The sequence below is a fragment of the Prunus dulcis genome, chromosome 5, assembly GCF_902201215.1.
Source record: "Prunus dulcis chromosome 5, ALMONDv2, whole genome shotgun sequence".
NCBI lineage: Eukaryota > Viridiplantae > Streptophyta > Magnoliopsida > Rosales > Rosaceae > Prunus > Prunus dulcis.
The window spans coordinates 8339037-8353584 of record NC_047654.1 but is presented as its reverse complement, the minus strand read 5'-3'; the positions used below and the strand labels follow the sequence as shown (position 1 = coordinate 8353584).

The following is a 14548-nucleotide window of genomic DNA, read 5'->3' as shown; positions in this document are numbered from 1 at the left end:
ATTGAAAAACATAAAAATTCCATAAACAAATCAGACCCAAATTCAAGTCTAGTTTTTTTTTTTTTTTTTTTTGGAAAGGCAAGACGAGTGCTCTTAATTTGTTGGAATTAGCAAGAAATTAACGAATGGGCCTGTGAAGATAAAGTTACATGCGGTCCATGCGGTCCAAGTTTAATTATGGTAATTCCAATAAAAAAAAGCAAGCTACCAGATGAAGAAGGGGTCAAAATAGAAATTAGACAGAATTCGGAGATAAAAAGAAATTTCTACAATAAAATTGTTCCTGGAAAAGCTTTTGCAGTTCATAAACCCAAAGATGAACTTTAATCAAGCAACGAAGGCAAGCAGTAACAGAGCATATAAACAGAGAAGAGAAGAGAGGTCCCTAGGGTTTCAGCCGACGCCTTTCTCTTACCTCACTATCATGTACGGAGATGAATGTCCTCCAAGCTAGAAAGGGTTCTACGAGTCTTTTCTTCTTCACTCTTCTTCTCTAACGCAGCACAACGAACGACGTCGCTTCGTCAGCTCCATTTCTTCGGCTCCGCTCAGCAGGACCAGAAATTGTAAGTTGCTCAAGTTTTTGTCTTCTTTTTCTGGAATTTGCTTTAGAGCTTTTCTGTTTCTTAGAAAAATGGTGGGTTTGGATTTAGTGTTAGGTTTTTTCTGATGGGTTTGGATTTTTCATTTACAGAGTTGAGATTGGGTTTGATATGAAAAATGTGACATTTCATTTAGGGTTCTTGTTGCTTCTTATTATTGGACTTTTTAGTTTTAGTTTTATCGTTTATGTAGATGAATGTTACTCTGGGTTTTATCGCAGTTATAGATGTTTTTTGTTTCTATTATTTTAGTAAGTTGTTATAGCTATTTGAATGTGCAAGACATGGATGACATACAAGAAGATATCACAAAAGGGATGCAGGAATTGAAATTTGAAGCAATGGCACTCTCTTTTCCTCAAGAAATCATACATGAGATCCTACTTAGGCTACCCGTTAAATCTTTGATCAAATGCACCTCAGTGTGCAAGGCATGGAGGTCCATGATCATGAACAAAAGATTTACCCGCGCCCACCTCAGCCAAATTAATAACGTGAATGACAGGCACCTCTTCCTAGTCCACAGGGTTTCTGGTAGGGAGAGCTCCACTAGCGGCCACAGAGCCATCGTAAGCAAAGTAACAGAAGAGGTTTATTCTCTGCATTATGATAACCAGGCTTTTGACGAGTATGCCAAGATAGAATTTCCAATTGCTCCAAAGCAAGAAGTGCTCAATGAACATCTTCGTGTGGTTGGCACTTGTAACGGGCTAGTCTGCCTTGCGGATGATATGTTCTGTTATTGTTACAACTTCTTTATATGGAATCCAGCCATTAGAAAGTTAGTGACCCTTCCCGGGCCTGCTATTACCTTTAGGACACATGGTGGGTACGATGCTTCTATTGGGTTCGGTTTTGATGCTAATACCAATGACTATAAGGTTGTGCGAGTTGTAACTTTACAGCATGAAGGTGTGGGGCCAACTCTTGCTGAGGTTTATTCACTAGCTACTGGCTCATGGACCAGTGTTGGTTCTGTTACTCCTTCATGTCAATTAAGTCGGGCATCTCAAGCTTTTGTTAATGGGGCTCTTCACTGGCCTGCACTCCGTCGGACAGATTATGGCTCTAACTATTTTATCTTGACATTTGAGGTGGGCAGTACGTTATTTCGCGAGATACGGGTGCCAAAGAGTTTAATAAAATATAATTACCACCTGGGATTATGGTTGTCTATTTCAGGAGATGGAAAATCCATTGCTCTGTTCACGATGGATAACAGATGTGAAGACTCTTTTCTTGAAATATGGATGATGAAAGAGTATGGCATGGAGGAGTCATGGACCAAATTGATTACTCTTGGTCCACAAGGGCCAGAAAGACTTCTACCCAGGGCGTCATGTTTTAGGAAGAACGGTGAAGTATTATTGATACTTTCTGGAGCTAGGGTAGCATTTTCTATGGGTTCAATACTTAGTAATCAATATACTTTTTATGGGCACCGCGCAAAATCAAATCACGAGTTAGTATCGCTAGACCTTGTGAGCAAAACCATTAAAAATCTTGGGATTTCTGGAGAAGGATATCAATATTGCAACGTCGATTCCTACAAAGAGAGCCTTGTCTTATCTGACCAGACAGATGCTGTTTCGTACTAAGAGAAAGAACAGGTAATGTGATTATAATGCTGAGAGCAGATCATTGCTTGTGAAGAACAATTTTAATTCTTTGCTTGCCAGATATTTATATTCACTAAGAGCCTGATGGATGATTAAATTGATGTGGGTTCTTTGTATGTTCATTAACTGATCTTTCGTCTAAACTCAATCCAGAAAACAAGAAGTTCAAACCAGATACTGATAAATATGGTTAGACTTGTCTTTTTGCAAGTGCTTATAGTTTTGTAACTTTTGTCACTTGTACAATATCAACTTGGTTTGACTTTAAGAAGTGGACTGTGGAACTGTTGCTGTTTACATAGTGAACTTTATGCATTCATATTACATGGTCGGTCTTACTGCTGTAAATAGAATTGTTCAACAGTATGTGCATTGAATTCCTTTTCCAATGGTTTTTGTGCACACAGTAGTTAATTTTCCAATTAGACTTCATATATGTAAAGCATGAATTGGAAGTTATATTCGCACTCCTAACCATGGTCTTTATTCGTTTTTGTTTATGACAGATTTGTAGTGCTGCAACGTCGTTTTCCTTCAGTGCCTGAAATGATGGTGCATTTTGTTGACATGGAACTTCTTATCTCAAGTTCTGATACATTTTCTCGAATAGTTTTTACTTTTTATAAATGTAGTTTTTGAAAAAATTGGATCAACCTATGGAATTATGCACCTGTTAAATATTTGAATTGGTTATGCTGTTCTAAACTATGTACCTCTTTCTATGGAACCATCTATCAAATGATTTTGCAATTTTGTTGTTTTTTTGAAGTAAATTTCCTTGCCTCAATAATCAGCAGTATTTGCATTTGATATATTTTGCTTCACATTCGAAATGGGTAGGTATACTAACCCAATGATTGGTTGTTGATTAATAGTTTCCATGAAACCTGAGACTTTTTGAGTTGGGTATGTTGATAGGTTAGTGAGAGGAGGGGGAATGGGATTGAGACCGAAAAACAATAACAACAAATAGCATCGACATTTCCATACGTCAGTCCAACATACGGCAAGATTGTATAATCTGTCCAAAGGAAATAAATTAAAAATTGTTTTAAGTTATTAGCAAATAAATTGTGGTTTTATTTGTCTGATTAAAGCAGCCACCTTTCCAACACAAGTTTTGTAGCCTGAACTCAAAAAGTAAATTTCTTTAAAACATAATTTAAGCTGTATTTTATGTTAATGTCGGATACATGAGGTGTATTTTTACACCGAATTTTCCTCTTTTGGGGGTTTTTTATGACGAGATTTAGAACAGAGCCACTGAGGTGGTCTTCAAGTTCCATTGTATTATGGCTGTTTTTTTAGCTTTGTTTTCAGTTAACCATCCCAAAACACACAAATGTTTGTTGGAATTAGAGAGAAATTGTAATAAACTAGCAAATGGGCCTTCGGGGGAAAAAACAGAATGGGCTTGTGGATATAAAGTCGCATTACAAAAACTAAGCGGTCCAAGAAAAAAAAGGGGGGTCAAAATAGAAATTAGACAGAATTATGGCGATAAATGAAAATTTCTACACAAAAAAAAAAAAAAAAAATAGTTCCCGCGAAAGCTTATGGAATTCTTAAACCCTTAATAAACCCAAAGACGAACCATAAATAAACTTTAATCAAGCTTTTAATTTGGTACGGAGCTTTTTAGACGTAGGCAGGCAATCTCAGCATATAAATAGAGAAAGAGAGGTCTCCAGAATGATCCATTAGGGTTTGAGCAGACTACCATGTACGGAAAAAATGTCCTAGGAGAAGCTAGAAAGGTTTCTTTTCTCTTTTCACTCTTCTTCTCTAGCACAGCACAAGAACCAGACGCTTCCTCAGCTTCGACTCTGCTCTGCTCATCAGGACCAGAAACTGTAAGTTCCTGAACTTTTTCTCTTCGTTTTTCTGGGATGTTTTAGAGCTTTTCTGTTTCTTATAAGAACTGTGGGTTTGGATTTTTAATTTGTAAAGAGGATATTGGGTTTGATCTGAAAAATATGACAGTTTAGGGTTTTTGTTGCTCCTTATTACTGGATCTTTTTACTTTTTAGTTTTATCTTTTATGTATATGACTGTGACTCTGCTTTCAGAACAGCGCCTTGATTTTTTATTTTTTTGGTTTCAGTTGGTATAACTGTTTGAGTGTGCAAGACATGGATAACATACAAGATATCACACAAGGGATACACGAATTGAAATTTGGAGAGATGGCAGCCTCTTTTCCTCAGGAAATCATACAAGAGATCCTAATTAGGCTGCCCGTTAAATCTATGGTCAAATGCACCTCAGTGTGCAAGGCATGGAGGTCCATGATCATAAACCCAAGCTTTATCCGCACCCACCTCAGCCCAACAGTCGATGACGTTCACCTCCTACTCCACAGAGTTTCTGGTTTGGAGGTGACCACCTTCCTCGGCAAAACGGTCATGGACAAGGTAGACGACGAGGTTCACTCTGTGCATTATGATAACCAGGCTTTCGACGAGTACGCCAAGATAGAATCTCCAATTGCTCGAAAGCAAGAACTGTGGAACTCACATCTTCGTGTGGTCGGCATTTGTGATGGGCTATTCTGCCTTGCGGATGATATCTACCGTTATGGTTACAACTTCTTTATATGGAACCCAGCCATTAGAAAGTTACTGACCCTTCCCAAGCCTAATGTTAGATTTGTTACACATCGTGGGTACGATGCCTCGATTGGATTTGGTTTTGATGCTATGACCAATGACTATAAGGTTGTGAGAGTTGTCACTTTATTGGATCAACGTGGGACACCAACTCTTGCTGAGGTTTATTCCCTGGCCACCGGCACATGGAGCAGTCTTGGTTGTGTTTCTCCTACATGTCTAACAGATGGACGCGCATCCAGTGCTTTTGTTAATGGGGTTCTTCATTGGCCTGTATTCTGCAAAACAAATGGTGGTCTTTACTATTTTATATTGACTTTTGACCTGGGCAAGGAGGTCTTCCGTAAGATACCTATGCCGAAGATTATCCAATGGAAATACGACTTGGGTTTGCGATTGTCTGTTTCAGATAACAGAAAATCTATTGCTCTGTTCATGATGGATAACAGGTGTGAAGATTCTTTTCTTGAGATATGGGTGATGAAAGAGTATGGCATAAAGGAGTCATGGACCAAACTGATTACCCTTGGTCCACAAGGTCCAGAAAGACTTTTACCCAGGGCCTTATATTTTAGGAAGAGTGGTGAAGTACTGGTGCTTCTCACTGACAAATCAAGGCAGGAACTAATATCACTAGACCTTGTGAGCAAACAGTTTAAAAATCTTGGGATTTCTGGATATCAATATTGCAATGTTGGTTTTTATAAAGAGAGCCTCCTATTACTCAACAAGAGCAATGCAGAGTCTTACTAAGAGAAAGAACAGGTAATGTGGTTATAGTTCTGCGAACAGAGCGTTGCTTTTCAAGACATTTGCCAGATTTTTATGTTCATTAAAAGCCAAATTGGTGACTAAATTGCTGTTGCTGCTACTGTTGTGAAGTTTGTGTATTCATTTAAATGGTTTAATTTGCTTCTGTAATAGGATTGTGCAATTCATTCATTAATCCCATGTCCAATGTTTCTCATTTGTAAACTAGGTCCTTTTACAATTTAGCTTTCATTCATGTAAGCAAGCATGAAGAGGAAGTTTCGTGCTTAAGCATTGATTAAACAAGTACTTTTCTTGTTTTCTTTTGTTGCAGATCTGATGCACGGTAACGCCCTTTACCCAATGTGCCTGATGCCAGATGCTCAGTAACATCGTTCTCTTGTTCTCTCATGAGCTAACATAATTTTCGTTTTCTTGTTTATTGTGTTGCAGATTTGTAGGGCAATAGTGTTATATGCCTGATGTTGTGGTGTAATTACTTAGCATGAACTTGTTATCTGTAGTGCTGATACGCTTTCTGTAGTAGTTGTTGGACTATTTATTCTTCAGCTTTTGAAAAACTGTAATGGAACTATGGAAGTATCTAGTTGCTAATTTCTATTGGCTTTGCACCAGTTTAAATGGTTCTGCAATTGTACCCGCTTTTAAGCAACTGCAAATCTTGTTTGAATCAATCTATCTTGATAAATTAGATTGTTAAGCCTATCATAATTTAATGGATCTTAGACAGTGGGTGAAATTCAATGGACAATCCATCCACCACCTTCTATTGTTCGATTCTTAACTTGTGATGGACGTGAAAGCCAAATAAACAGCACAAGTTTGAAGCGCAGCACCCTCTCTCAAACCCCCAGTCTTTCAACGCACAGCAAAGGGGGAGGTGGTCGCTAACCCTCAGTCTTTTTATTTTTAATTTCTCAGCTCCCTTTAAATTCCTCCCTCCTTATATGGCTTCTTCAAGGACTCTTATCTCCCTCTTGGATCTATCAGCCCCCATGGGCTGCAGCGACTAATCCCAAACACGATTTTTTGTGTCCCTTTCGGAAGATGTGTAGAGCTCTTCCTCGGGTGCTTACACTACCTCCTTCCATTCTTGGATTGTTACCACCTCCTTCCTTGCTTAGGATGTTGGTTTCTTTGGCTTTGGGAAGTGTTTTCCCAGGTTTGTTCTTGGATTGGCTGTTGTTTCCCTCTTGGTGCTTTGGTGGTTTCGTTTTTGTAAGAGTTATTCAGTCTTTGATTGTCGGTTTATGTATTGCAAGATATTTTTAGACTTGTAATTTTTGTATTTGTTTTGTGTGTTTTGGTGTGTTTGCAGTTCTTTCACTTATCATTAGTCCTGGTGGCGATGTCTCGATCTTCATGGAAGCAGCGGCATCGTTGCTTTGGCGTTCGGTGGTGTTCCTGCTTTTGGTTGGTTATGGCTTTATGTCAATTTTGTACTCTAACTTTATGTTAATTTTGGGCTCTGGCTTTATGCCAATGGGCTTTTACTGTTGCATTTGTTTGGACTCATTTTTATGAGTTCCACTATCTTGTAATGGACATTGCCTTTCTATCAATGAAACTTGATTCCGACAAAAAAAACTTCTGATGGACTTCCTGGTCCCCCAATGTAACTTCCTTTATTTCCCATGTTGGGAAGGAAACTTCTGTTTGCACTCAGCTGATTCTGGCTTTGGTGTGTTTCCTTTTCAACTATTGTATATGTATTTTTGGCTGTTTTTGGCCTGCCCTTGGGCTTAATGAAGCATCCTTTCGACCCCAAAAAAAAAAAAAAAAAAAAAAATAGCATCGACATTTCCATATCAGTCCTCCAACACACTATCATGGCTACTTGTGCAATGTGTACAAGGCAAGAGTTGTATAATGATCTGTCCCCAGGAAAAAGAAAAAAAAAATTTGTTTTAAGTTTTTATTTATTACAAGAAAATTGTTTTAAGTTATTAGCAAATCAATTGTGGTTTTATTTATCTGATTAAAGCAGCCACCTTCCCAACACAAGTTTTGAAGCCTAAACCCAAAAAATACATTTCTTTAAAACATAATTTAAGCTGTATTTTATGTTAAATGTCGGAAACATGAGGTGTTTTTCTTCACCAAATTTTCCTCTTTTGGGGGTTTTTTATGAAAATATTTTGAACAGAGCCACTGAGATGGTCTTAAAGTTCCATTGTATTATGGCTGTTTTTTTAGCCATAGATAAACTGTAAAAACTGAAAACAAAAAAGGCAAATGTGATCAAAAGGGGCCCCAAACAATGCAATTCAAAACTTTTTAAACAATTTCATTGCCAGTGTGTATCATCAATGAATAGATCTTAAATAGCCTCAACTCATCTGGGGCTGGACACATTTACTGAACCAATGCTTGATAAGCACATCACTTGTGAATTGTGATCAATGAGAGGTGACTGAATGGGACTTTGAGCATGTGCATTCACATGTTTATATCATTATAAGTAAATGATGTGCTCTCATCATCAACCCAGAAAAATAAATGTTCCAACCCAACACATTTACAAAACTCACTGTTCACATTGTCCCTATCTCTTCAAAGGGTTCTTGGATCCAATCCAGAAACATGTTGTTCAATTTGCATATGAGAAAAAGAAAGAAAGCAAAAGGACAATACAATGTTTCTGATCATATACATCACTGAAAAGTGACAAGGGGTAGCAGCTATTTTTTAAATGAGCTATATGAGCATAGGGTTTCAGATCAGAAAGGTATGTATATAGGCCGCCAATCATGGAAGCACTGTGTCATGAAAAGGCAGGGCCAACTCATTTGCAATGTCATGTGGTGCCATGTGAATAGGCAACAAGTGATGGTGATGAGGGTATTCTTCATTTGGTTGGAAGAGATTTCAGATTAGATTCATATTATTGTGATGAGTTCGATACCTAGTTATGTGTGTATTGACCTGTTATAAAAGTATTTTGTAAATCAATTCCTATCGCTTATCCCCAAAAAGAAAAAATGGGAAGGGACATTTGACCCCTTTTGACAAGGGCACCAAAATCCCATGTGAAATTTTTCCACAAGAAGGGTGACTCACCAATTGTGAATGGCATATATCACAACAAAGTCTTCAAGAAGGTGGCACCCACAAAATTAATTTAGCAGCCGTTTTGCTGTAGACAAAGGTATGGTTTCCGTCTGATTTGGTGCAGTAAATTCAGGAGAAGGGAAATTAGACTAGCAAACTTGGCACAGAGAATGTGATAATGCTGAATAGTCAAATTAGAATGTGGAATTTCGATCTTGTTCAAACAAAGAGACAAAAACATTGCAAGTGGGGGCATGTAAATCTCTCGAGGGGCAGCACCAACCGTTGTGTCTCTGTGGAAACCATGATTTGGCAGTCGGCAAGTAGGGTAACCTTGAGAATTTTGTGTTCTAGAGGTTGCTCGAGGGGAAAAAGATCAAGGGCTGCTCTATTTGATTTTTTTTTTTTTTTTTTTTTGGCCCCATCACTTTGTTTAATGATTGAGCTACTTTATTATTATTATTTTTTGCAATGAAAAAAAACTTCCTGTAATTTCACACTATCAAACTAAATTCGGTCCTTTCATTGTTAATATTCAAATTTAAAATATTTGAGTTTACAATTTGTCTCATAGTTAATCTTTTACCCAATAAACTTTAAAATGGGACGATTTTATACGTCATTGCTCTTCTCACAATTACCCAACACGTCGTATATGTTGCTTGCATGATAGGGTGGTTAGTGACATGCTCGTTCCAACAAACACATATTTTTAAAATTAACTTTGAAACGTCATTTTTTATTTTTCTAGGGTATAATATTAACTTAGTCACACCAAGCAAAGGTAAAACATGTCTTAGTCACAAATGAAAAGCGAGATCTCCCTCTTGATTTTGTTGCTTAGAAAAGAAGGGTTTTATAATAATGTAATTAATTATCTGTCCACCGGCATTGATACTTTATGTTGAAAAAACACTACTAGTTGGAAGGGGAATACCATCATTTACCCACATATTGACCCAATCATCGTGTTAATTTCTGATTAACAGTTTCAATTACTACGGAGAATTCACCAATTAATTAACAAAGCTACATCATTCTGCATGCTCTTCAAAAAAAAAAAAAGCTTAATCAAATCAGTCCTTGACAAGATCGAAAAGATGCTTAAAAGGTCAACCTTCTACTAATCTAATTATGCATGCAGACAGATATTTTAGAGATGCATTAACGGGTCAAAACCTATGTGATGTGATCACTCATTACTTGGGGTATGTGCTTGAGGAAACCTAGTAAAGTTACTAATACAAATTTTGATAACCACTAAACTGGAATTTTATCACCTAAGCAATGACGTATGGGTGCTAGAAAATTGATTTATATATGCAAAAATAATCAATGGGTTAATGAAATACTTTTGCAATCAGTCTTATTTTGGTATTAAATAAGGGCTTTTTAGATCTAAATCCAAAACGATTAGCTGTTATTGAATTTAGGCCTCGCGTTCTTGGTTTTAGATGTAGGTCCTTTGACATTTATTACTTTTTTTGTTGTGTTGATTTTACTCTTTGAAGTAAATAAGGAAAACACATTGAAAATCTAAATTTAATGCTTTATTTCTATGTAATTGAATTCTAGAATTTAAATTTTGAATTATTTCCTTGATAATATTCCTAATATATATATAAAATATCATTTAATCAATAAAAAGTAAAGACCCACATATTATACTAATCAATCAGACAAGCACCTATATTAAATTATGTACTTAACATACAGGTAAATAGTGTTATTATTAGCAATGAAAAATACTTAATGATAAATCGTGTTACCTATAAGTTAGGAACATAAATTAGAAGACTATAAAATTGTATGTTACCTATAAATAAATAAAAAAAAGGTAAATAAAATACTATTACACATTGTCGAAAATATGAAAAAACATATATATACCTATGCAATCGGCAGTAGACAATATGACATAAATGACTATTACCCGATTCAAGTCATAAAGGGCAATATTGGAACGAAAAATGATTTTTAAAATAAAATAATAAAAATATTACATTATAAAAAGGAATGTAATTCTATGTGGCACAAAAGTCAAATGACTTGAATCAAAGTCACCAAAACAAATGATTAAACCCAACCCCTCAATAGATCAACTTTTCTAATTAAATAATAATTAACTAATACGTAAATTCTATGATAGAGTATTTTATCTCACATTCACGATAAGAGTTCAACTTTTGACACATATTGTAGGAAATTGTGACCTAGTTTCAAGAGGGTTTTCTTCTCTCTCTCTCTCTCTCTCTCTCTCTCTCTCTCTCTCTCTCTTTTTGGTTGAGGATTTTCTACCTCAGTCTAAGTATCCTTTGGTGCCAAAGAAACCGCAAGTTCTAAAAGGGTTAGAATAAAAGATTGGCAATGAATTAATTAAAATTGTTTACAATATTTATTTAGGACGGGCATGCAATATGCAAGCATGAGCTAATCAAGGTTAGTGGCAAATTTTGCACCAACCATGCACTCCATCTTCAAAAACTGGTCACAATCTTCATTTTTATGAATTTGCTAATATATGGTGAAGAAATTGTAATTTATAATTAATGATTTAAATGTTGGTGTTTTCAATTGAGAAACTGCTGAGAGTTGTCCAATTGGGTACGCTGTCTTCTCAAGGGAAGCCAAAAGGCCACAACTCTGAAATTGTCAAATAATATTTTCATTATTGGGTGGGAAATGGGGGCAACATTAAGCAGTCATAATCTTATAATTGACATTAATTTGAAGGATTTTCATGTTGTTCAATGTCCTGACAGGTCCTCTTCTCCAACCTACAATTCTCCAGTTGGCAAACTTGATTTCTTACCAACTATTGCAGCAACCATATGGTGGTCACAGAGTACCAAATTGTACCCGGAAAATGCCTTTGCAGAATCTGATTTTAGGAATCTCAAACTTGTTTGTTGCAATGGGACATTTTTTTTTTAAATAAAAAAAAGGATAAAACATCCTCGAAATGTGATGTTAATGAAAGCATCATCGAATTAACCATTCTCACTCTCATTTTCCTCTATATCAAACAGACTCTTGGACTTTCACTTATATAAAAATAAAAATAAAAATTTAATTGACGAACGGAGAAAGCGCATGCATAATTTGATGTATGATAATTAAGTTTCTTAGAGTAATTTTTGATGTATCATCAAGTATGCGTAGCTATTGGTCAAAATCATATTACATATTAATTTACTAATTTATAAGTTAGTTTATGGCCTACAATCTATATGGTCACACAAAATGTGCACTCGAAGTCTCAAAGGCATTGCATGTAATCTTCTCTTCTTCTTTTTTTTGGTCAAGTATTTATAGATGTAATCTAGGACCTCCAATACGAAATCAAGAAAACTTTTTGGTATTAAAAATGAAGTAGGTAGGTCAAAAGACTTGTGATCAATTTCTACTTTCTAGATCGTATAAGAAAATCAAAGCATGCAGCTTTGAAACCAGTCTTGCAAGGCAAGCCTACCCGGGACCCCCAAGGACTTCGCCAGTTCTATTGCCCCCTGTTTACGTTTTCTTGGGTAGGTCTTGCAGCTGCTTTATCATTTCTGCTTGCTCTTGAGTGGAAATGTCAGCCGTCTCATAGTGATCCCACGGTCTCTGCTTTTGCAATCTAAATTAGAGATACACATGTAGATTTTCTTGTACCTTTTAAATATTTGTATATTTTCAACATTAAAGAAGAGACTTTTTGAAATACGATTATTTCCTTGCTTACATAATCTTAGGTGACATTAATTGGAGTTTCCAAGATATGTGTGCATGTCATTGCCATGCATAGACACACATACAAAATACACACAATTCCAATGCGATCTTAATTCAAAATAGCACTGCGTGTTTTTACATACAGAAATACATCATATGTCCATGACCTCATTTATTACATCGATAAAAAGGATGTTTGTAGAAATAAAACATGTTGGATAAAATTATGTTAAATCTCAACACGTTTGTGACACAAAAGATAAGCCATATCCATCCAAATTTATTGAAATACATTTTTTTTTTGGCCAATAAAAATATGAAGAAATTAGATATAGACCACAAGTTGTTCACGCGGTCATAGTTTTGAAATCGGATAACACGCCATTGGAGATCTTTTTTTTTTTCTTTCCATTGGATAACACAATAAACCCATTTGAGAGAAGGATCAAATTGACAAAAATTAAAGATCACAAAATTGATGATCCTATTCTCAAATGGGAAACCAAGAAGGACGAAATTCAAATAAAATGTGACACATGTGTATGTGTTTATACAAAAAGGGACCATTCCTAATGCGCTCTTCTGCTCTGCATTGTAAACGGAAGTTAAAGAAAGACTCAGAGCCTCCCCCACGAGCGCACATGGCTACTATTTTGAGATTTTGACCAAAGCCTGCTTCCAAAACTGACAAAACTTGTAACCCCTAATTTGACGGCCAAGATCTTCTGACGAAGGTACAGATCCTCATGGAAAAAAAAAAAAAAAAAAAAAAAAAAACCGACGTGCAAGGAAAATGCAAATATTCCATAGCAGAGCAAATCAAACAGTTAATCACGCTGAGCTTAAGACATGCCGCGAGTGTCTCACGGAGAATTCTGCGGCGCCGTTGTATAGAATCCTCCCCCTTACCCACAAAACCCAGCCCCAACAGTGCGATTACGTGAATGTGGGTTTCGATTTTCGCGCCATTCCATAGACTTAACGGTCAAAAAGCAGACCCAAGAAAAAAAGCGGGAATTCCCATAAATCCGAAATTTAAATTATTCAAAAAGAAAAAAGATATTTTGTTCCGACGGGACAGAGACTGATTCGACGACGTCGTACTGGACTGTCATCGACGTGTCACCATTCCCTTCCAGCGACTAAACCGGCCTTTCTCGCTTCGAAAGGCCAACGGGACCCACCTTTGCACAATATCGATATGGATATTACGGTGGAATTTTCTCTTCCCCGTGATAATTTGTGGACCCCTACACCACCCCACCTCTTTCCGACTTGGCGGGAAACGCGGCCATCTTCCCGCCACTGCACTTGAATGAAGCGGTGCGTTTCTAGTGTTTAACCGCCACACCTGTCACTTTCATAACCGACGCTTCCTTTCCCTTCCCTCCCTCCCTCCACGATTTCAAATATAACGGAGCCTGCGTATTCCGTTATCTGCAGCACATGTCGTAGGTAGGTAGTGTGGGGAAGAGCCAGCTAGCGTCGTCTCTTCACCGTTAGGTAGGGGACGGCAGCGTTTTATTACGCGGGTCGTTGCCACGTAGGCAGTTCGGTAGCCACAGACAGCTGCCAAGCAGCGAACGTGTTTTGTGGTGGAGCAGGCACGTGATTGTCAGACCAGGAGGGCCCACCCCCGAGCCCCACGTGGCCCTTCGCGAGGCGATGTAGTTGTCATTCCTGCTCTCGACACGTGTCGGGGCGCTAAGCATTTTTAAAAAATTAATATCGCCTCCCCGTTAGGGGAGGGCAGCGACATAATAAGTCCGAAGGCGTGCCTCCACGACTACGTCTAAAGACATGCGCGCCAATCGTGCGACCCCCGCCAATTAAAATACGCCACGTCGTTTCGGATCGTCGTTAAGTTAATTAGCATAATACGATTAACTCGAACTGATGACGCAACGTTACGTCGATCCGAATATTCCTCAACTATCCAGTTTAACGGTCTATGTGGTGAAAATTACGGAACTGCCATTAAGAGCGACTGAGGCACAAGAAAAACCGGCCGAAAACAATGACAGAGGAAAAGCCGAAAAGCCGGTGCGAGCCGGTGTGCCCACCACGTCATGATTCCGGTCGGCGAAGCCCAACTTAATCAACAACCAACATGGGCCCCGCTTTTTCCTACGTGGCATCCGAGGTGGACGCATGAAACCAGAAGGGGGAAGGGATCAGTCGC

The 14548-nt window shown here is 37.5% G+C and overlaps 2 protein-coding genes across 4 annotated transcripts; both read left to right on the top strand.

Moving 5' to 3' along the window:
* Window positions 1–252: 252 nt before the first annotated feature.
* LOC117626915 (F-box/kelch-repeat protein At3g23880-like) lies at window positions 253–2994 on the top strand. Of its 2 annotated transcripts, none has more exons than XM_034358717.1 (3): window positions 253–566; window positions 868–2212; window positions 2728–2994. In XM_034358717.1, exons 1-2 carry the CDS (start codon window positions 439–441, stop codon window positions 2198–2200), a joined length of 1461 nt encoding a protein of 486 aa, XP_034214608.1. In that variant the 5' UTR covers window positions 253–438; the 3' UTR covers window positions 2201–2212; window positions 2728–2994. The 2 variants fall into 2 exon arrangements, with proteins under 2 accessions (XP_034214608.1, XP_034214609.1); XM_034358718.1 differs by having other exon boundaries at window positions 465–566; window positions 885–2212.
* Window positions 2995–3848: 854 nt separating this feature from the next.
* LOC117629228 (F-box/kelch-repeat protein At3g23880-like) lies at window positions 3849–6275 on the top strand. 2 transcript variants are annotated; one of them, XM_034361752.1, is made up of 4 exons: window positions 3849–4074; window positions 4326–5595; window positions 5915–5926; window positions 6034–6275. In XM_034361752.1, exon 2 carries the CDS (start codon window positions 4354–4356, stop codon window positions 5581–5583), a length of 1230 nt encoding a protein of 409 aa, XP_034217643.1. In that variant the 5' UTR covers window positions 3849–4074; window positions 4326–4353; the 3' UTR covers window positions 5584–5595; window positions 5915–5926; window positions 6034–6275. The 2 variants fall into 2 exon arrangements, with proteins under 2 accessions (XP_034217643.1, XP_034217642.1); XM_034361751.1 differs by having other exon boundaries at window positions 5915–6275.
* The last annotated feature ends 8273 nt before the right edge of the window (window positions 6276–14548 follow it).

What these genes read in the sequence shown, in the direction of transcription:
- LOC117626915 (XM_034358717.1), top strand. Translation starts at nt 439, where the DNA reads ATGTCCTCCAAGCTAGAAAGGGTTCTACGAGTCTTTTCTTCTTCACTC. An exon ending in GCTCAGCAGGACCAGAAATT is followed by an intron (nt 567 to 867) that starts GTAAGTTGCTCA and finishes AAGTTGTTATAG; the next exon opens with CTATTTGAATGTGCAAGACA.
- LOC117629228 (XM_034361752.1), top strand. Translation starts at nt 4,354, where the DNA reads ATGGATAACATACAAGATATCACACAAGGGATACACGAATTGAAATTT.